General features: G+C 42.7%; 1 protein-coding gene across 20 annotated transcripts in view; it reads left to right on the top strand.

Moving 5' to 3' along the window:
• The window catches only part of ACACA (acetyl-CoA carboxylase alpha), a 276,865-nt gene extending 269,896 nt beyond the window's left edge, over positions 1-6,969 (top strand). For all 20 annotated transcript variants that reach the window (XM_060646608.3, XM_078437425.2, XM_081791233.1 and 17 more), the window contains 2 exons: positions 1,827-1,963; positions 3,481-6,969. In XM_060646608.3, the coding sequence (XP_060502591.1) occupies positions 1,827-1,963; positions 3,481-3,604 (261 nt within the window). In that variant the 3' untranslated portion in view covers positions 3,605-6,969. The remainder of the gene's footprint in view (positions 1-1,826; positions 1,964-3,480) is intronic.
• Positions 6,970-17,449: the final 10,480 nt, after the last annotated feature.

Genomic DNA, 17,449 nt, shown 5'->3' on the forward strand with positions numbered 1-17,449 from the left:
CAAGTTTGGGTGGCAGCAGCTAAGAGTATCCCAGTGTATCCAGTCCACATGTAGGGTGCACAGGCGCTGGGATGCCAGAGTGAAGACCACTGCATTGTGGGGGAAACCTCACTACCCACCCCCTTTGTCAGTAGAGAGTGACACAGCACCTCCCTTCCTTCAGAACAAGACACTTCCCTGTCATTTGCCTCAGAGATGGCAGAGTCCTGACGGAGGCACAAAGAAGTGGGAAGACGCACTCAGGCTTACACTGGCGTGGCCATCCCACCCTAAGAGAGCTGATCTTTGTAGCCATGATTCAAACAGAGACAGGCACCTTGGGCGCCAGAAAAAGAACTGCACAAAAGGACCAGAAAAGGTGCACTGCTGACCCTTAATCCTGGCCTCCTTAATCCTTCAACTGTGAAGAACTCCTTAAGAATTTTTAGAAACGTGGAAGTCAATTACATGACATAATAAATAATCAGTCACAGCTAACTCACCAGCTAAGTTAGAAATGAGGAGGTGAGAGTCTGCAAGGAACCATTACTTTAGAAGGCATGAAATAAAATGTTAGGAAACCACACAGTGCTCAGTTTCTGACTGCGTGCTGCCGTCGAAGGGTGTGAAGAAGACATTCCCTCTGTGCCTCACAGGTCCTGAAGTTCCAACCATGGCTCCTGCACCTTTGCTTGTATACAAGGTTTCCTGAGCCGCATCTCAAGCCTCAAAGCCTCTGAGAGTCCCTGATGCACCCACCTATTAAATTACAGCGCCAAACTCATTGTCATTCTGGCTTTGACTTCGTTAGTGATAACAGAGAAGGATAGCGCACCTTTAAATGACGAGCTTTGTGTTTAATTACCCAAACAAAATGACATAAATATGAATGAGCCCTAATGGTGGTACTTGGTTTTCCGGAAACCATTAACAAAACGATTCCTAAATGATTTGTAAAGAAAATGAGAGGAGAGGAGAGGAGAGCAAGGAGAAGGCTATTAGGTTTCTAACACACTCCTGAATTATTATGTAGTCAACTACCTAGGAAATACTCAGCTAAATGATCTCGAAAAAAAGGAGGCACAAGGTGGTTTGTTTAGACTTTCAGGGTTACAGATACCTTGCCCCATTGGAATACTCTCGTAGTAAAATGGGTAGGTTTCTGACCTAGTGGCTCTCCCCTAGTAACAAGACTTCCCATACGTCAGTACCCCTCTGTGCCCTGTCGAAAGACTTCCACAACCAGGCAACCCATCTGCCACCCTGGCAGGGGCCAGAGACTTACATTTTAAGAATTGTGTCTTACTTCCTCAGAAAAGACACCTTTCATTTTTTTTTTTTTTTTTTAACACATGTTGACTTTATTTTGTAAGTAAACTCTACGCCCATGTGGGACTTGAACTCACGACTGCAAGATCAAGAGTTGCATGCTGTACTGACTGAGCCATCCAGGTGCCCCTCAGTCAGCACTTTACTGAACAATTTGGGCTTTTGACTGTTTCTCTCAAGTCCATTAGGCAATTACCTTGTCTCACTCAGCCTTTGTGGAATAGGTGGAGACCTAGAATGATAGGACATGAGTCAGTATGAGCACTAACATCTGTAGGGGCCCATGTGGATGCTTCAAAGATGCATCTTGTACCAAAAGAAGGAAAGAGAGAATGAGGAAAGCTCCTGTCCTGAGACCTCTTTCCTCTTACTATTGTAATGCCAGCAATAGTGGAGAATCATGAACAACTTATTGTGCGGTGAACAAGCTTTTGGAGTGAACTTTCCAGATAGTGAACAATCTGGGTGTCCAGCCTGGCCTGGCCCCAGGTGTTTGACCAGGAGTCGTCTTTTTGCAGGCCTATGTTTGGGACAATAACAAGGATCTAGTGGAATGGCTGGAGAAACAGCTGACCGAGGAAGATGGTGTTCGCTCAGTAATAGAGGAAAACATAAAATACATCAGCAGAGACTATGTCCTCAAGCAGATCCGCAGGTGAGACCCTCTGTGGGAGGGCAGGCGGCGGGGGTTATGTAGGAGAAATTGGGCTCGCTTCTTTGGAAGGAGCAAAGATTTAAGGACAAATCATGAAATGATGCCTTACAATCTTTGTGGTTTCTTTCTGTTTGGGACTGCTATAGTTGACCCACAGATAAAAATAGAGCCTTGAAATACAATTCTTTCTCAGCTACTGGTCCCTAGGGGCACTTAGTAATCTCAGCTAGATGAGGGCTTAGTTCATTGTGCCCAACTATTAGCTCCAAGTGCAGATCTTGTGAGAAAAGCTGATTTCATGGCAGTTTCTTGGGGAACTACCTCCTCCCCTCCTTGAGCCAAGAGTTAGCTATATTCTTGAGTCCAGTCTTCTCAATTGAATGGATGGGGAGACTGCTGGGGACATTTTTAAATGTCAGTGCAGAGAACAAATCTGTACCCAGATGGACCTGTTATTTGCATTTTCTCCCATTTGCTTTATCATTTGTATGTGTATATATATATATATATATATATATATATATATATATATACACACACACACACATATACACCTTCCTATATGCCTACTAAGGATAAGTTACATAGATCATGGCCCATCATGGCCCTTTACCCCAGATACAAAAGTGTGCATTTGCTAATGTGGATATTCTCTTACATAACCACAGTAAGATCAATTTTAGTAAATTTAACACCGAGAGAATCTCTTATCTCATCCACCATTGGATGTAAGATGTTGCTCCTTTTGATTTTGTCTGGTGTTTTCTCATGATTAGATTCAGGTTATACACTGTCCGCTGGAATATTACATACATGAAGTGGCCTTCACAGGGTACCACATCTGGACACCTGAAGCCATCTGTCCCTCCTGACATTAGAATCACCTGGCCAGGATGTTACTCAGTTTCTCCACTGTGTAATTACTGATTTCCCCCCTTGCACCTAATAAGCAATCTGTGGGTAGACACTTCGAGACCATGAAGATACTCTGTTACCAGGATTTCCCCCTGGATCCCCGGTGACTCTTGTCTGATCCCAGACAAGGTTACAAAAGGATAACTTTCCAACTCTACGTCCTTCACAGTCCCCATTCCAGCTGTCTTGTAAGCAGAAAGTCTTCTCTCCTCCTAGTCATGTATGTATTCGCTAGTCTACACCAGTCATGAGTTTCTATTTTTTTTAAATAATTTGCCATTTATTATTATATTTACTTCGATGTCCAAAATGTCCAAGACTTAGCCAGTGGAAGCATCTTTGTGCCAGTTCCACTTTTTTGTGACGTGCCCCCATTGTTTGTTTATGTAATTCCTTACTTCCTGACATTTCAAAATGGGTTCAGTCCATCTTGTACCTGCCTTGCTGCTGGAGACTTTTTTCATGTAGGAAAACAAATCAGGTAAGGTGGTGACTGAAGTGTCTGCAGTCGATTATGTTAGATTATTGGGCAGTTCTTAAGCTACCCTAATCCAGACACTGTTGCCTCTCTTTTCTTCACCATCCCAAATCTTCCTCTCTAGCTTGGTACAGGCCAATCCCGAGGTTGCCATGGATTCCATCGTCCATATGACCCAGCACATCTCACCCACTCAGCGAGCAGAAGTCGTACGGATCCTCTCCACGATGGACTCCCCTTCAACATAGAAAGAGCTTCCTGCCCATCCCTGCCCTGCCTCTGGAGAAAAGGGCTAGAGCTGCCTCTTACGCCTGAAACCACTCTGATGAGAAGGCACAGGAGACCCAGCACTGGAATCAAAGTGGCATTTTGCTTCCCCTTGAACGTTTTCAGGTTATGCATGACATATTGGGACATAGGGTCACAAAGTCCCCACTGGTCACACCCATCCCGTTCAGTATTTATTACCCTGTCTGTGACTACAGCTCTTTCTCCCTGCAAGGACCCGAGAAGGCAATGAAGGGTACAAGCATGTACCATGCGGTCTCACTACACAAAGCAGGGCTGCTGCTCCTGTCTATACAGCTACTTGGTCCCAGCCCAGGGAGGTACTCAGCAGCCCTTCCTCACCCCTGGCCCCATGAGCCTGCAGCCACAGGCAGCAGAGGAGGGCTGGAGTGAGGAGGAAGCCTCGAGTCCACGTTTTTTTTTACCCCCACATTCAGCCTGGTACGCACTAGGTACAGGAGAAGAATAGTTCCCAACTTAATCACACCAAGGTACCTATTTATCCTTCATGGAGTATGAAATCTGCAAGCTCCATAGGAACTCGAAGATGAGGGCAAAACCACGATCCAAGAAGCAGACAAAAAAAGGTAGACCAAGTCACTGCTGTTGATTTAGGGACCTCAACTGTGGGTTTGATTCTCTTAGAACAAACAGAAGGACAGTTGACCTACCACTACCTTGCCTGTCACTGCTCAGTTCTCTGCTGCACCTGCTGGGAGCTGCGCAGACAGCGTGAGAGCCGGAGCGGCAGAAGAAGAGCTGGGGGAGTGACCCTTTCTGTCACTACTGGAAAGTTAGTTACTCATGCCACAGGGAGAATGGGCTGGATAGTCTCTCATTTTAGGACTCGTAAGGTTATTACTATTAAGCCTGGAGCTTTGATAGTTATAAAAGGTTAATAGTGCCTACAGAGTCACTCAGCTCTTTTTCCAGGGCAACTCTCCCAGCAGCGGACGTTCCTACTTCCTTTGGGTCTTGTCTCTCCCTGGAATGTCCACAAGCAGCAGGTGTAGCCAGTCTCCCCACAGCTGCTGAAAGGAACCCTGGTGACATCTTTGTTCTGAGCACCAGGAACTGGCCTTCCCCGGTGTGAGCAGGCTTCCAGGGAACACGGAATCCACATGACCTTAAGATTACCTACAACTCCGTCATGGTGCTGCTGTCTTCCAGGCTCACCGGTCCCTCCCTGGCCAGCGGCAGGGGCCTCCTCACCAATGGTAGAGAGAGTTTATTTTCAACAGCCTGTTTATTCAAAGAAAGAGTTTACTGATTCCCCCGTTGGTGTTCCTAAAGCAAGAGTGGCAGGTGATCAGGGCTGGTGTAGCATGCAGTTCTTACAGTGCAGCTAATTGCATTTGTCACTGATGACCAAGGAGGAAATAAATCACTAAGATGTTCTGGAAGCGGTGGTATGAATACTTTCGTACAAGCTACAGTTTTGAGCCTTAACCCTACAGTACACGCACAAGAAAGAGCCCCCTTCTTCAGGAACTGCTTGTGCACATGAGCACTGTGTAGCTGGATACATTACTGACTGCCCTCTGGAACTCGGAGCTTCAGCCAGGCTGCCCTGATGCAAGGTGCAGGTGTTGAGTATCATCAAAGAGGGCAGAAGAAGGTGAGGAACAATGTTCGGTCCAGATAGAAGCATCCACTGTGGCTGGTATCCGCTTAAGTAAAAACTGGATTCATCTTGGACCAGATTATACTTTTCTGCAATTAGTAAAATCTACCTGTAGGTGGTACAAACCCCCTGCACACCCCAGCTGGCCTGTGCTTGCCCTGGCTTTTCTTCAGAGGCAGGGTGGGTTATATTCGTGTTACCAATTCCCCTTCACCAAATTATTATTCAGTAAGTGAATATGGTTCCTCTCTAAAAGTCTGTGATGCCTACTCCCCCATCCCCAGAGCACCTCACTGTAGGTCTTACCCCAGACAGGAATTTTTCATGCAGAGAAGTCAGGAAGAGCCATAGAACGTGAGCAATCTGATATCCCCCAGCCCATTATATAGGCAAGGTTACTGAGCTAGGAGGAGTATAAACGATGTATTGAACAAGACTTGCTTGAGCCGAGATCGCCATATTCACTTCATTCACAAAGCAGCCTTCACTTGTCTCGTTGAGCGTTCAATGGACACATACCCTGATGAGCAAGGAGCATCAAATGTATTCTTTCCACGTTTTGTTGAAATAAACCTCCACATTTGTAGAAGAGTCCCTGTTTGTCATTTCGACCCACGCCCAGCCACCGCATTCATGTTCTACTTTAAGCGGGGAGCTTTCAGCACTGGTAGGCTGAGCCGCTGCTCTGCTGCTAAAAGCTGAGCCATTATAGTGACAGAACAGCATGCATGCATTGCTTCTGCAAAGTGACATCTTTGAGAAACTTGGAGGCTTTTCAGATACACATACCCTTGATGGCCTGGGCAGTTTCAGGGGTGTTCTTAAAAGGAACATGAAGATTTAAACCTCTTGGTTTACATGATTTTGTGGGATTTTCTGGGTCAAGTGAATAGTGAACCATATTCAGAGCTCACCTCAGGCCAGTTTTATGGAGAGGTAGATTCTCTTAATAATTTAGCTACTTAATGGATTTTGAATGCTAACTTTGGGCACAAAAAGGCACCAGGAGCAGGAAGCTCATGCTTGTGTACCTTCAACCCTCTGCCTCTGTTTCTCTCTAAATCCATGTGGTTGAAGCAAGAACAAACACCAGTCCCCAAACATTTGCAAAGAAAAGTGGAGGCCACAAGAGATCAGGAAGGGGAAGCACTGGCCTTTGCTAATTATTAAACTCGGCGTGCTGTGTCTGTCTCTCTGGGATATTTAGCAAAGCAAAGGGTGTTTTTTTCCTAAAATGAAATGTTTATTTTAAATATACTTTATATATATTTACTTTATACATATATATAATATGTTGTAAATATACATCCATTTGAATCACCCTAAGGTAGAAGTTCTTAGAGTAAGAAGGGAGATCCAGGAGGAAAATTGCTACTCTTTGCCTCCAGCTGCCGCAGGGAATCCTGGTCAGCACAGAGGCCTTGAGCCTTCTTTCCTCCTCCCTAAGCAGGCAGATCAGAAGCAGACCCCAAGATGTGAACTTTAAGCTGTCCTTGTTCTCAGCTCATATCTGCTGGTGCTTCTGGGGATGGTCAGCAGGAAGAATGGGAAAAGATTCTGCTCCTGCCTCTGGGAACTTGTCTGACACATACAGTGCTTTCTTTTGTAGGGGAGTGCTATTTCTTTCACTGGTCTTTTTCATAAAATTTAAAACCTCCACTGGTACTACTAGAATAGTGAGAAAAGCTTGAACAGCAGGGATTCTGTGATCTAGTCCCAGGCCCACCTACATTTCCCCAACTGAAAAACAAGGACACAGGGATGAATACAGGTGTCTAATGACCATCACGGAGAACCCTAACAGTGTTCCTTCCAATGTGTAGGGCTTGGTGAGAGGCCTGAAGAGGAACTGAGCTGGGAGGTGAACATTCACGCCAATGCTAGCCTTGACCTGGGCAGAGGAAGGGCACCAGTTGAGTCTGCCTGATCTACAAAGTAGGGCAGAAAGTAGTAAGGGCCACATGAGTGGTATGGACAATTAAGGGCTGAAGCCTCCTGGTAGAGAGCAGTTTCCAGATGGGAAAGGAAGGCAAGGTGTCTCAAGTCAGGGCACACACATTTGCCAGGTTATGAAGGGACACTTCCTAGTTGGAAAGGAACAGCATTGCTCTGGGGGAGGATGAACAATGATAAGTGAAAAAACAAGCAGCTGACAGACCATGGATTTATTTAAGTGTTAGGCCAAGGAAGAAGATATGTCCTGGAGAGAGTGGGAAACTGTTGGTGGTCTGGGGCATGGGAAGACCGGGTACAAAAGTTTAGAAAGCAGCATAACAGTGAAAAGACCACCAGCTTGGATGCCAAGAAATCTAGCTTCAAGCCCAGTCCCATGTGTGTATGTCACTGAGCTGGGGGTCACCTAAGATAGTCCAGAACACCCCAGGAGGCATAGAGATAACAAAACAACTGTCAGCTATTTTCAATACTCTAGAAATCCCACATGTCCTTAGGCAGCTAAGGCTCACCATGATCTCTGAAGACAGTTTTGCCAAGCCAGCTAGTACTGGCTCATATCCTGGCCAGAAGTTCCAATGGGCAGTTGATAAATAATGGGACCAGGACATCATCACAAATGCATGTTTGAGTAGGCAAAATCTTCAAAACCAGGATTCCCTGAGGTTGCAGGGGGTGGAAGGAACTGGGGGTGGGACATAATGGCACCTCAGCTCTGAAAGGACTCAGAACCACCCAGTGGGCTCTGCTCATTGGGAACTGTAAGGAGAGGAAATAGAGTGTAGTTCAGAGATTGTTGTATGGCGGGCTTAATCCCAAACATTCTGATCCTGTCACTGGTTTTCTGGAGTGAGCAGGAAGGACTGGGAGTAAGGAGAGACAGAAATAACGACGTCCAAGCCCTGAATTAGGAAAAAGCTAATAGAGCACTCTTGTCCGTGCTAACACAGAGAGATATTTTCGTAGCCACTTAAAAGAGCATAGACTGGGGGCATCTGGGTGGCTCAGTTGGTTGAGTGTCCAACTCTTGATTTCCGCTCAGGTCATGGTATTGAACCCATCAGGCTCTGCATTGAGCGTGGAACCTTAAGATTCTCTTTCTGTTTCCCCCTCCCTCCCTCTGCCCCTCTCCCCTGCTCTCTAAAATAAAATTTTTAAAAATTCTAAAAATAAAAGCATAGACTTTGGAATAAGCCTGAGCTGTGTTCAAATATCTAGTCCCTCCCTCATTCTTGTTCTTTGGAAAACTTCCTGCCTCCTTAATGTGTGAAATATGGATAACAAAGAACTCAAAGGGGCTTTCTGAAAAATTATCTTAAGTCAGTTGACATGAACCAAGCAGTGAGCATTAGTAGCAAATTCTCAGCATATGTTAGGGTTCTCCACGCTCTGCCCCTTCCTTGTGCTCACAAGATATGGGGCTTATCATCACTCTGGAGTGTCCTCCTAAAGCTTTCAGAGAAACATCCCCCCACTTACCTGAGCAGAATCTAGGGATTTTCTCCAGACACTGAGTTACATGGACACTGAGCAAAAGTGTCATTGAAGAGTAGTATGGTCTGAATGTCCCCCAAAATTGATGTGTTGATATCCAGCCCCTGTATGAGAAGGTGGGACCTTTGGGTGGTGCTCAAGTCATAAGTATGAAGCCTTCATGAATAGGAGTAGTGCCTTATAAGAGGATCCAAAGAGATCCTTCCCTTTTCCATCAAGTGAGGATATAACTTAAAGTCAGGGATCCCAGGAGAGAGCCCTCGCCTGACCATATTGGCATTCTAATCTCAGACTTCCATTTTGTTGTAGCAGCCCAAATGAACTAAGACAAAAAACTGGACCAGGATGGTGCTGCCATTCAAACCTAAAAATGTGGATAAGGAGAGAAAGTACCTCAACATAATATAAACATATGACAAGCCCACAGCTACCATCAGACTCAACAGTGTAAAACTGAAAGCTTTTCTTCTAAAACCAGGAACAAGATAAGGATGCCCACTCTTAATGCTTTTATTCAATGTAGTATTAATGTACAACATGGTGACTACAGTTGATAACACAGTCTTGTATAATTGAACTTTCGGAAGATGGTAGAACTTCAGTGTCTTCACGTACAAAAAAAGTGAGGCGGTGGATGTGTTAATTGATTAAATGGAGTGAATCCTTTCACAATGTATACGTGTAGCAAATCACTACAATATACACTTTAAATATCTTACAATTTTGTATGTCAATTATGCTTCAATAAAGTTGGATTTTCTTTTTTAAACTGATACCAGGAGTGAGGAGCTATAATAAACCTAAAAATGTAGAAATGGCTTTGGAAGAGTTTGGAGGTCCATGCTAGAAAAAGCCTACATTGCCATGAAGAGACCTTTAAACATGATTTGGGTGAGGGCTCAGAAGAGGAAGAGAGCTGTAAAGAATGCCTTCATCTTATTAGAGAATCTCTAAGTGACGGTGAACTGAATGTTGATAAAAACATGGATGCTAAAGGCCTTTCTGATGAGGTTTCCAACAGAAATGAGGAACGTGTTACTGGAAACTATAGGAAAGGTGATGCTTGTTTAAAAATGGCAAAGAGGGGCACCTGCGTGTCTCAGAATCCAACTTCAGCTCAGTTCATGATCTCGCGGTTGGTGAGTTTGAGCCCCACATCAGGTTCCATGCTGGCAGTGCAGAGCCTGCTTGGGATTCTCATTCTTGCTCTCTCATCTCTCTGCCCCTCCCCTGCCCTACTCATCTCAAAACAAAGTGGCAAAGAACTTGGCTGAACTGTGTTCATGTTCCAGTGTTTTGTGGAAGGTAGAACTTGTGAGCCATCAAATTGGAATTTGGTTGAAGCTGTTCCTTTTTTTTTTTTTTTTAATCCTTTTAATGTTTACTTTTTGAGAGAGAGAAAGAGCGAGCAGGGGAGGGGCAGAGAGAGAGGGAGACACAGAGTCCAAAGCAGGCCCCAGGCTCTGAGCTGTCAGCACACAGCCTGACGCTGGGCTCGAACTCAAAAACTGCCAGATCATGACCTGAGCCAAAGTCGGACACTTAACCTACTGAGCCACCCAGGCACACCATGGTTGAAGCTGTTTCTAAGCAAAGTATTGAAGGTGTGACTTGGCTTCTCTTGAATGTTGACAGTAAAATGTGAGAAGAGAGAAAGGACTTAAAGACAGAATTGTTAAAAGGGAAGCAGAAATGTAAAATTTGAAAAATTCTCCATCTGTCCATATTGCAAAAAATGAGGAAGGATGTTCTGAAGAGAACACGAAGGGTATGGCCAGACAACCCTTTGGTTAACATGGGCAAGAACCTCAGACTTAATCAACCACCCCAGCAGGAAAACAGCCTGTTTGAACAAAAGGGGAAAGAGGAAGGAAAGCAGGAAGGTTGCTGGACTTAGATTTACAGGATGGGACCATAGAACTATTCTGCTTATAACATGCTCTTTTCTTTAAGGCAAGGGTAGAAGGACCCCAAAGGCAATTCAGAGATCATCAGAGCTGCCTCCTTAGTTTCAAAAGGCGGGGTTTCAATTGGCCAGACGTTGAGCCCCACCCAAAGCTGTGGAGGGCAGACCCTTGCCCATCAGAGCCATGGGGGTGGGGCCCCTCCTGAAGACTCCACAGTAGTGCTGGTGACACTATTCTGGCCCAGGAGAGCTGCCATGTGGACTGTGCCCAGCGAAGCCATGGGGGCAGGTATACTGCAGGAGGCCAGTGTGAAAGATGAGCCTCCCACTCAGTATACCTGGAACGTGACAGGTTGTAAAGAAGATTGTTTTCAGGGTCACCTCGGTGGCTCGATCAGTTAAGTGTCCAACTCTTGGTTTCGGCTCAGGTCACGATCTCACAGTTTGTGAGTTCAAGCCCTGCATCAGGTTTTGTGCTGGCAGGGCAGAACCTGCTTGGGATTCTCTCTCTCCCTCTCTCTCTGCCCCTCCCTCATACTATCAAAATAAAAAACATTTTCTTTTAAAAAGACTTCTCAGCCTTAAAATTTAATGTTGTTTGCCTTATTGGGTTTGAGACTAGCTTGGGACCTGTCACCTCTTCCTTCTTGATTTATTTTGGAATGAGAGTGTCTATCCTGTGCCTTCCCACCATTGTATTTTGGAAGCACATGATTTGATTTCACACGCTCATAGCTGGTGGGGAATTTACCTCAGGATGTATTATCCCTTGAGTCTCACAACATATCTGACATAGATCTTACTTAGATGAGACTCTGACTTTTAGACTTTTTTTTTTTAATTTTTTTTTAACGTTTTTTTTTTTTTTTTTTTAAATTTTTTTTCAACGTTTTTTTTATTTATTTTTGGGACAGAGAGAGACAGAGCATGAACGGGGGAGGGGCAGAGAGAGAGGGAGACACAGAATCGGAAACAGGCTCCAGGCTCCGAGCCATCAGCCCAGAGCCTGACGCGGGGCTCGAACTCACGGACCACGAGATCGTGACCCGGCTGAAGTCGGACGCTTAACCGACTGCGCCACCCAGGTGCCCCCTAACGTTTATTTATTTTTGAGACAGAGAGAGACAGAGCATGAACAGGGGAGGGTCAGAGAGAGGGAGACACAGAATCTGAAACAGGCTCCAGGCTCTGAGCTGTCAGCACAGAGCCCGATGCGGGGCTCGAACTCACGGACCGCGAGATCATGACCTGAGCTGAAGTCGGCCACTTAACCGACTGAGCCACCCAGGTGCCCCTGACTTTTAGACTTTTAAGTTGATACTGGAATGAGTTAAGGCTTTGGGGGCTGTTGGGATGGAATAACTGTGTTTTACATGTAACAAGGACATAATTTTGGCAGCTAGAGACAGAATGCTATGGTCTGAATGTTTATACTCCTCCCCAAATTTATTCTGAAATCCTAATGCCTACTAGTGATGGTATTAGTAGCTGGGGCCTTTGGGAGGTACTTAAGTCATGAGAACAGAGTCCTCATGAATAGGCTCAGTACCTTATAAAAGAGGATCCAGAGAGATCTCTTCCCCCTTCTGCCATATTGAGGACATAACAAGAAGTCTGTGACCTAGAAGAGGGCTCTCACACAACCATGTGGTACCCTGATCTTGGACTCACAGCCTCCAGAACTGTTGGAAATAAATTTCTATTGTTTGTTTATAAGCAATCCAGTTTGTGGAATTTTGTTATAGCAACCCAAATGGACTAAGACAGAAAAGGCTGAGCTCTTAAGTCTGGCTGTCCTTACAGTAGGGCCTTGAGCAGCTCAAAGGCTTTAGGGGGTCTTGGTTTCCCTAGAATACATAAAGAGAAGACTGAATGAGAATACTCCTAAGATCTCTTCTGTATCTAGAAGGGTTCTAATCTGGGATCCTGGATAAAGCTAAAGTCTGGGTAAAAATACCATATCCAGTGGTGTTGTCAGTAACATTATTAATCTCAGTGGGAAACAACAAACCAGCAGCCTGGCCAAAAATTTAACATATATGAGAAATAAGAGCTTATAGGGAGCCTTATAAGCTCTCCATGCCACAAAGACCAGAGAGGATCCAATCTATCCACACATCACTAACTGGCTGCAATCCTATACATACTTGTAGAGGAGATGCAAGAGGGCCTATTAGAAAGCAAAAGCCAGAGCAGGCTAAAAAACTGCTGTTTTAATGTGCTCGCTCTCTCTCTCTCTCTCTCTCTCACACACACACACACACACACACCACAAACATGCACACACACACCAACAGAAGGTAGAAGCCTTAATGGTACAAGGTCTTTGAGCACAACATCTGCCCAAATCTTTGGCTGACCATTAGGTGATTGGCTAACCATTAGGCACAAGGGTGATACCTATGAAGCTAGGCTTAAAAATAAGAACAAGTGGGTCACCTGGCTGGCTCAGTCGGAGGAGCATGTGACTCTTGATCTCGGGGCCATGAGTTCGAGCCCCATGTTGGGTGTAGAGATTACTTACAAGTAAAATCTTAAAAAAAAATAAGAATAAGAATTTTTAAAAAGAAAAACTGAGCAGAGATGTCAGCATCTGCACACCATAAGGGAAACAGAATCCACAGATTTAGTCAAGTTATTAAACAAAGGCAAAAAGAACCTTTGAGGAGAAAAACCAGAATTTTTGCTATATATACAGCAACCATAATTGCTATATTATCAAAAATGTCCAATTTTCAACAAAAAGTTATGAGACATTCAAAGAAACAGGAAAGTATAACCCATCCTCATCTCAGGAGAAGAAAAAATAGAAACAATAGAAACAAAAATAGAAACAATTTCTGTGTAGGTCCAGATGTCGAACTTAGCACACAAAGACTTCAAATCAGCTATTACAGAAAATTTAAAGGAAATTTTGAATAAAATTCTGATATATACTGTAATAGAGATAAACCTTGAAGACATTTATGCTAAACAACACATTATGCCAGACACAAAACAGGAAATATTGTATGATTCTACTTATATGAAGTACCTAGAATTATCAAATTCACAGAGACAGAAAGAATAGTAGATGCCAGAGGCTGAAGGGAGGAGGAATTGGGAGTTATCATTTAATTGGTGCAGGGTTTTAGTTTGGGATAATGAAAAAGTGCTGGAGATGGATAGCGGGGATGGATGCATAACAATGTGAGTACACGTGATGCCACTGAACTGTACAATGGTAAAGTTTATGTTAGGTATGTTTACCACAGTTTTTTTTTTTAACTGGAGTTTAAAAGTACAATAACCAATGAAAACTAGTGGGACTAAATGGTAGATTCAAAGAGGCAGAAGAAAGAATCAGTAAACTTGAAGATAGAGCAATATAAATTGTCCAGAGTGAAGAACAGAGCCTCAGAGACCCATGCAACATCAGGCATGCCAATTTACATGTGATAAGAATGCCAGGAGAGAAGAGAGAAAAAGGGGCATAAAAAAATATTTGAAGAAATAATGGCTGAAAACTTCCCAAATATGATGGACAACAATCTGTAGGTCCACAAAACTCAATATGTCCCAAGGAAGATAAACACAAAGAGAGCTATACCCACATACATTGTAGCCAACCTTTTGAAATACAAAGAGAAAATCTTGAAAGGAGCTAGAGAGAAACAACTCATCACATATAGAGGAGTAACAAAAAGTAAATAATAAATAACAGCAATGGAAGACGAAAGGCAGTTGGCTGATATATGCAAAGTGTTACAAGGGAAAAAAAAAACCTGTCAAACAAGGTTTGACCTTTGACATTTGACAAGGTCAAATGAAGATCCTATATCTTCATTTGATTAAGCATCCAACTCTTCGTGTTGGCTCAGGTCATGATCCCCCGGTCATGGGATCTAACCCTGTGTCAAGCTCCATGCTGAGCATGGAGCCTGCTTGAGATATTCTCTCTCTCTCTCTCTCTCTCTCTCTCTCTCTCTCTCTCTCTGTCTGTCTCTATCCCGCTGCTCTGCCTCTCTCTCCCACTTGGTCACATGCTATCTCTCTAAAAGAAAAGAAAAAGAAAAAAATAGTTGAAGCAAAAAAAAAAGGTTGCATAAGACAATAATTATATCTTTGTATTTGGGGGTTTATAGCATATGTAAATGTAATAAGTGTGACAATCACTCAAGGGAAAGGGAAGAAAAAAATCAAGCTATATTAATTTTAAATATCTCTGGTGGTCTGCTGGTTAAGATTTGATGCTCTTAAATAGATTGTAATGTAATCCCTGAACAACCACTAAGAAAATAACTTAAAAATATATAGTAAATGCAAATCACATATCTAATAAGGGTTAATATGTAGTTATTTATTATATAAATAACATATAATTCAATGACAAAAACCCAAATAATCTGATTTTGAAATAAGTATATGACTTAAACAGATACTTCTCTGAAGATAATAGACAAATGGCCAACAAGCATATGAAAAGATGCTCAGCATCACTAAAGATTAGAGAAATGCAAAGCAAACCACAATGAGATATCACCTCACAACCATTAGGATAACTTCTATCAAAAAATGAAAAACAAAACAGAAAACAGTATTAGTGAGGATGTGGAGAAATTAGAATCCTTGTGCACTGTTGGTGAGATTGTAAATGGTGCAACCACTATTAAAAACAGTATGGCAGTTCCTCAAAAAAATTAAAAATAGAATTATCATATGATCCAACGATCCCAGTTCTAGGTATATATTCAAAAGAAAAGCAGGGTCTTGAAGAGGTATCTGCACACTTATATTCATAGCAGCATTATTCATAGTAGTCAAGATGTGGAAGCAACCCAAATATCCATTGACGGATGAATGGATAAACACACACACACACACACACACACACACACACACTGGAGTATTATTCAGCCTTAAAAGGAAAGAAAACCTATTATATGGATCTTGATACATGCTACAACATAGATGAACCTTGAGGACATTATGCTTAGTGAAATAAGCCAGTCACAAAAAGACAAACACTGTATGATTTCATTTATAGGAAATAGCAAAAGAAGTCAAATCCATGGAAAAGAATGTAGGATGATGGTTACCAGGGGCTGGGAGAGGGGGATATGGGGAGTGCTTGCTCAACGGGTATAGAGTTTCAATTTTGCAAGAAGAAAAGTTCTGGTGATCTGTTACACAACAATGGGAATATTCTTTTTTTTTTAAGTTTATTTTTATTTATTTTGAGAGAGATATAGAGAGCAAGCAGGGGAGGGGCAGAGAGAGAGACAGAGAGACAGAATACCAAGAAGGCTCTGCACTGACGGATAGATGTGGGGCTCAAACTCATGAACCATGAGATCACGACCTGAGCCGAAATCAAGAGTTGGACGCTTAACTGACTGAGCCACCCAGGCACCCCTCTTTTTTTAAAGTTATCCCAATATGGGGCTTAAATTCATGACCCCAAGATCAAGAGTTGCATGCTCTACCAACTGAGCCAGCCAGGCGCCCCAGAATAATCTTAGCACTGCTGAAATATACAATTAAAAATAGTTAGTATATTAAATTTTGTAAGTATTTTTACTGCAATTTTAAAAAAAGAATGAATATATGGTAAAAACAACAGTCGAATTAAAATGGCTTATTAACACAAAAGAAGGCAGTGATGGAAGAACAAATGGACAAAAAACCTTAATTACATTAGATTTGGAAGGACTAAACACTCCAATCAAAAGGCAGAGACTCTCAGACTGGATAAAAAACAAAATCTAACCCTATGTGGCCTACAAGGAACACACTTCAGATTCAAAGACATAAATATATTAAAGGTAAAAGTATGGAGGCACATGGCTGGTTCAGTCAGTAGAGCATGCAACTCCTGATCTTGGGGTTGTGAGTTTGAGTCGCACATTGGGTGTAGAGATTACTTAAAAATAAAATCTTTAAAAAAAAAAAAAAAAGGTAAAATTATGGGAAAACATATATCAAATAAATAGTAACCTAAGAGTGCTAGAGTGGCTATATTAATATTGTTAAAAACATACATTGAGATAAATATCACTAAAGACAAAGAGGAACACTTATAATGATTATAAATTCAGATTGTCAGGAATTTATCTAACAATTATAAAATGTATACATACCTAAAAGCAGCTCCCAAATACGTAAAGCAAAAATGGACAGAAGTAGGGAGGAGGGGGAGGGATGGATAAAATCGGTGAAAGGGATTAAGAGGTACAAACTTCCAGCTATAAAAGAAGTATGTCACAAGGATAAAAAGCACAGCATGGGGAATATAGTCAATAATGTTGTAATACACTTATTATGGTGAGCATTTCATAATGTATTTAATTGCTGAATCACTGTGCTGTACACCTGAAACTAATTTAATCTACATCTACTGTACTTCAATTAAAAACAATTTTTTAAAATTTCAAAACCATGGAAATGTCCTGGTAAAACCAGACAGGTTGATCATCTTAGCAAGAGAGCAGTTCCTGGAGGTCAGCATCCTATGCATGATGAAAATTGCAGAGAGTGATTTAGAGGAGAAACCAGGAAATATACACTATTTTTTTTTCATGCTTATTTATTTTTGAGAGAGAGAGACAGACCATGAGCAGGGAAGAGGCAGAGAGAGAGGGAGACACAGAATCCAAAGCAGGCTCCAGGCTCTGAGCTGTCAGCACAGAGCCCGATACAGGACTCGAACTCATGACCTGAAATCATGACCTGATCCAAAGTCAGATGCTTAACCAACTGAGCCACCCAGGTGCCCTGGGAAATAAGGCCATAGTAAATATTTATAAATTTGGGTAAAGAACCATAATTATTTATTTTAAACTTCTACAG

The sequence above is a fragment of the Panthera onca genome, chromosome E1 (genome assembly GCF_046562875.1).
Source record: "Panthera onca isolate mPanOnc1 chromosome E1, mPanOnc1 haplotype 2, whole genome shotgun sequence".
In the NCBI taxonomy this organism is placed as follows: Eukaryota; Metazoa; Chordata; class Mammalia; order Carnivora; family Felidae; genus Panthera; species Panthera onca.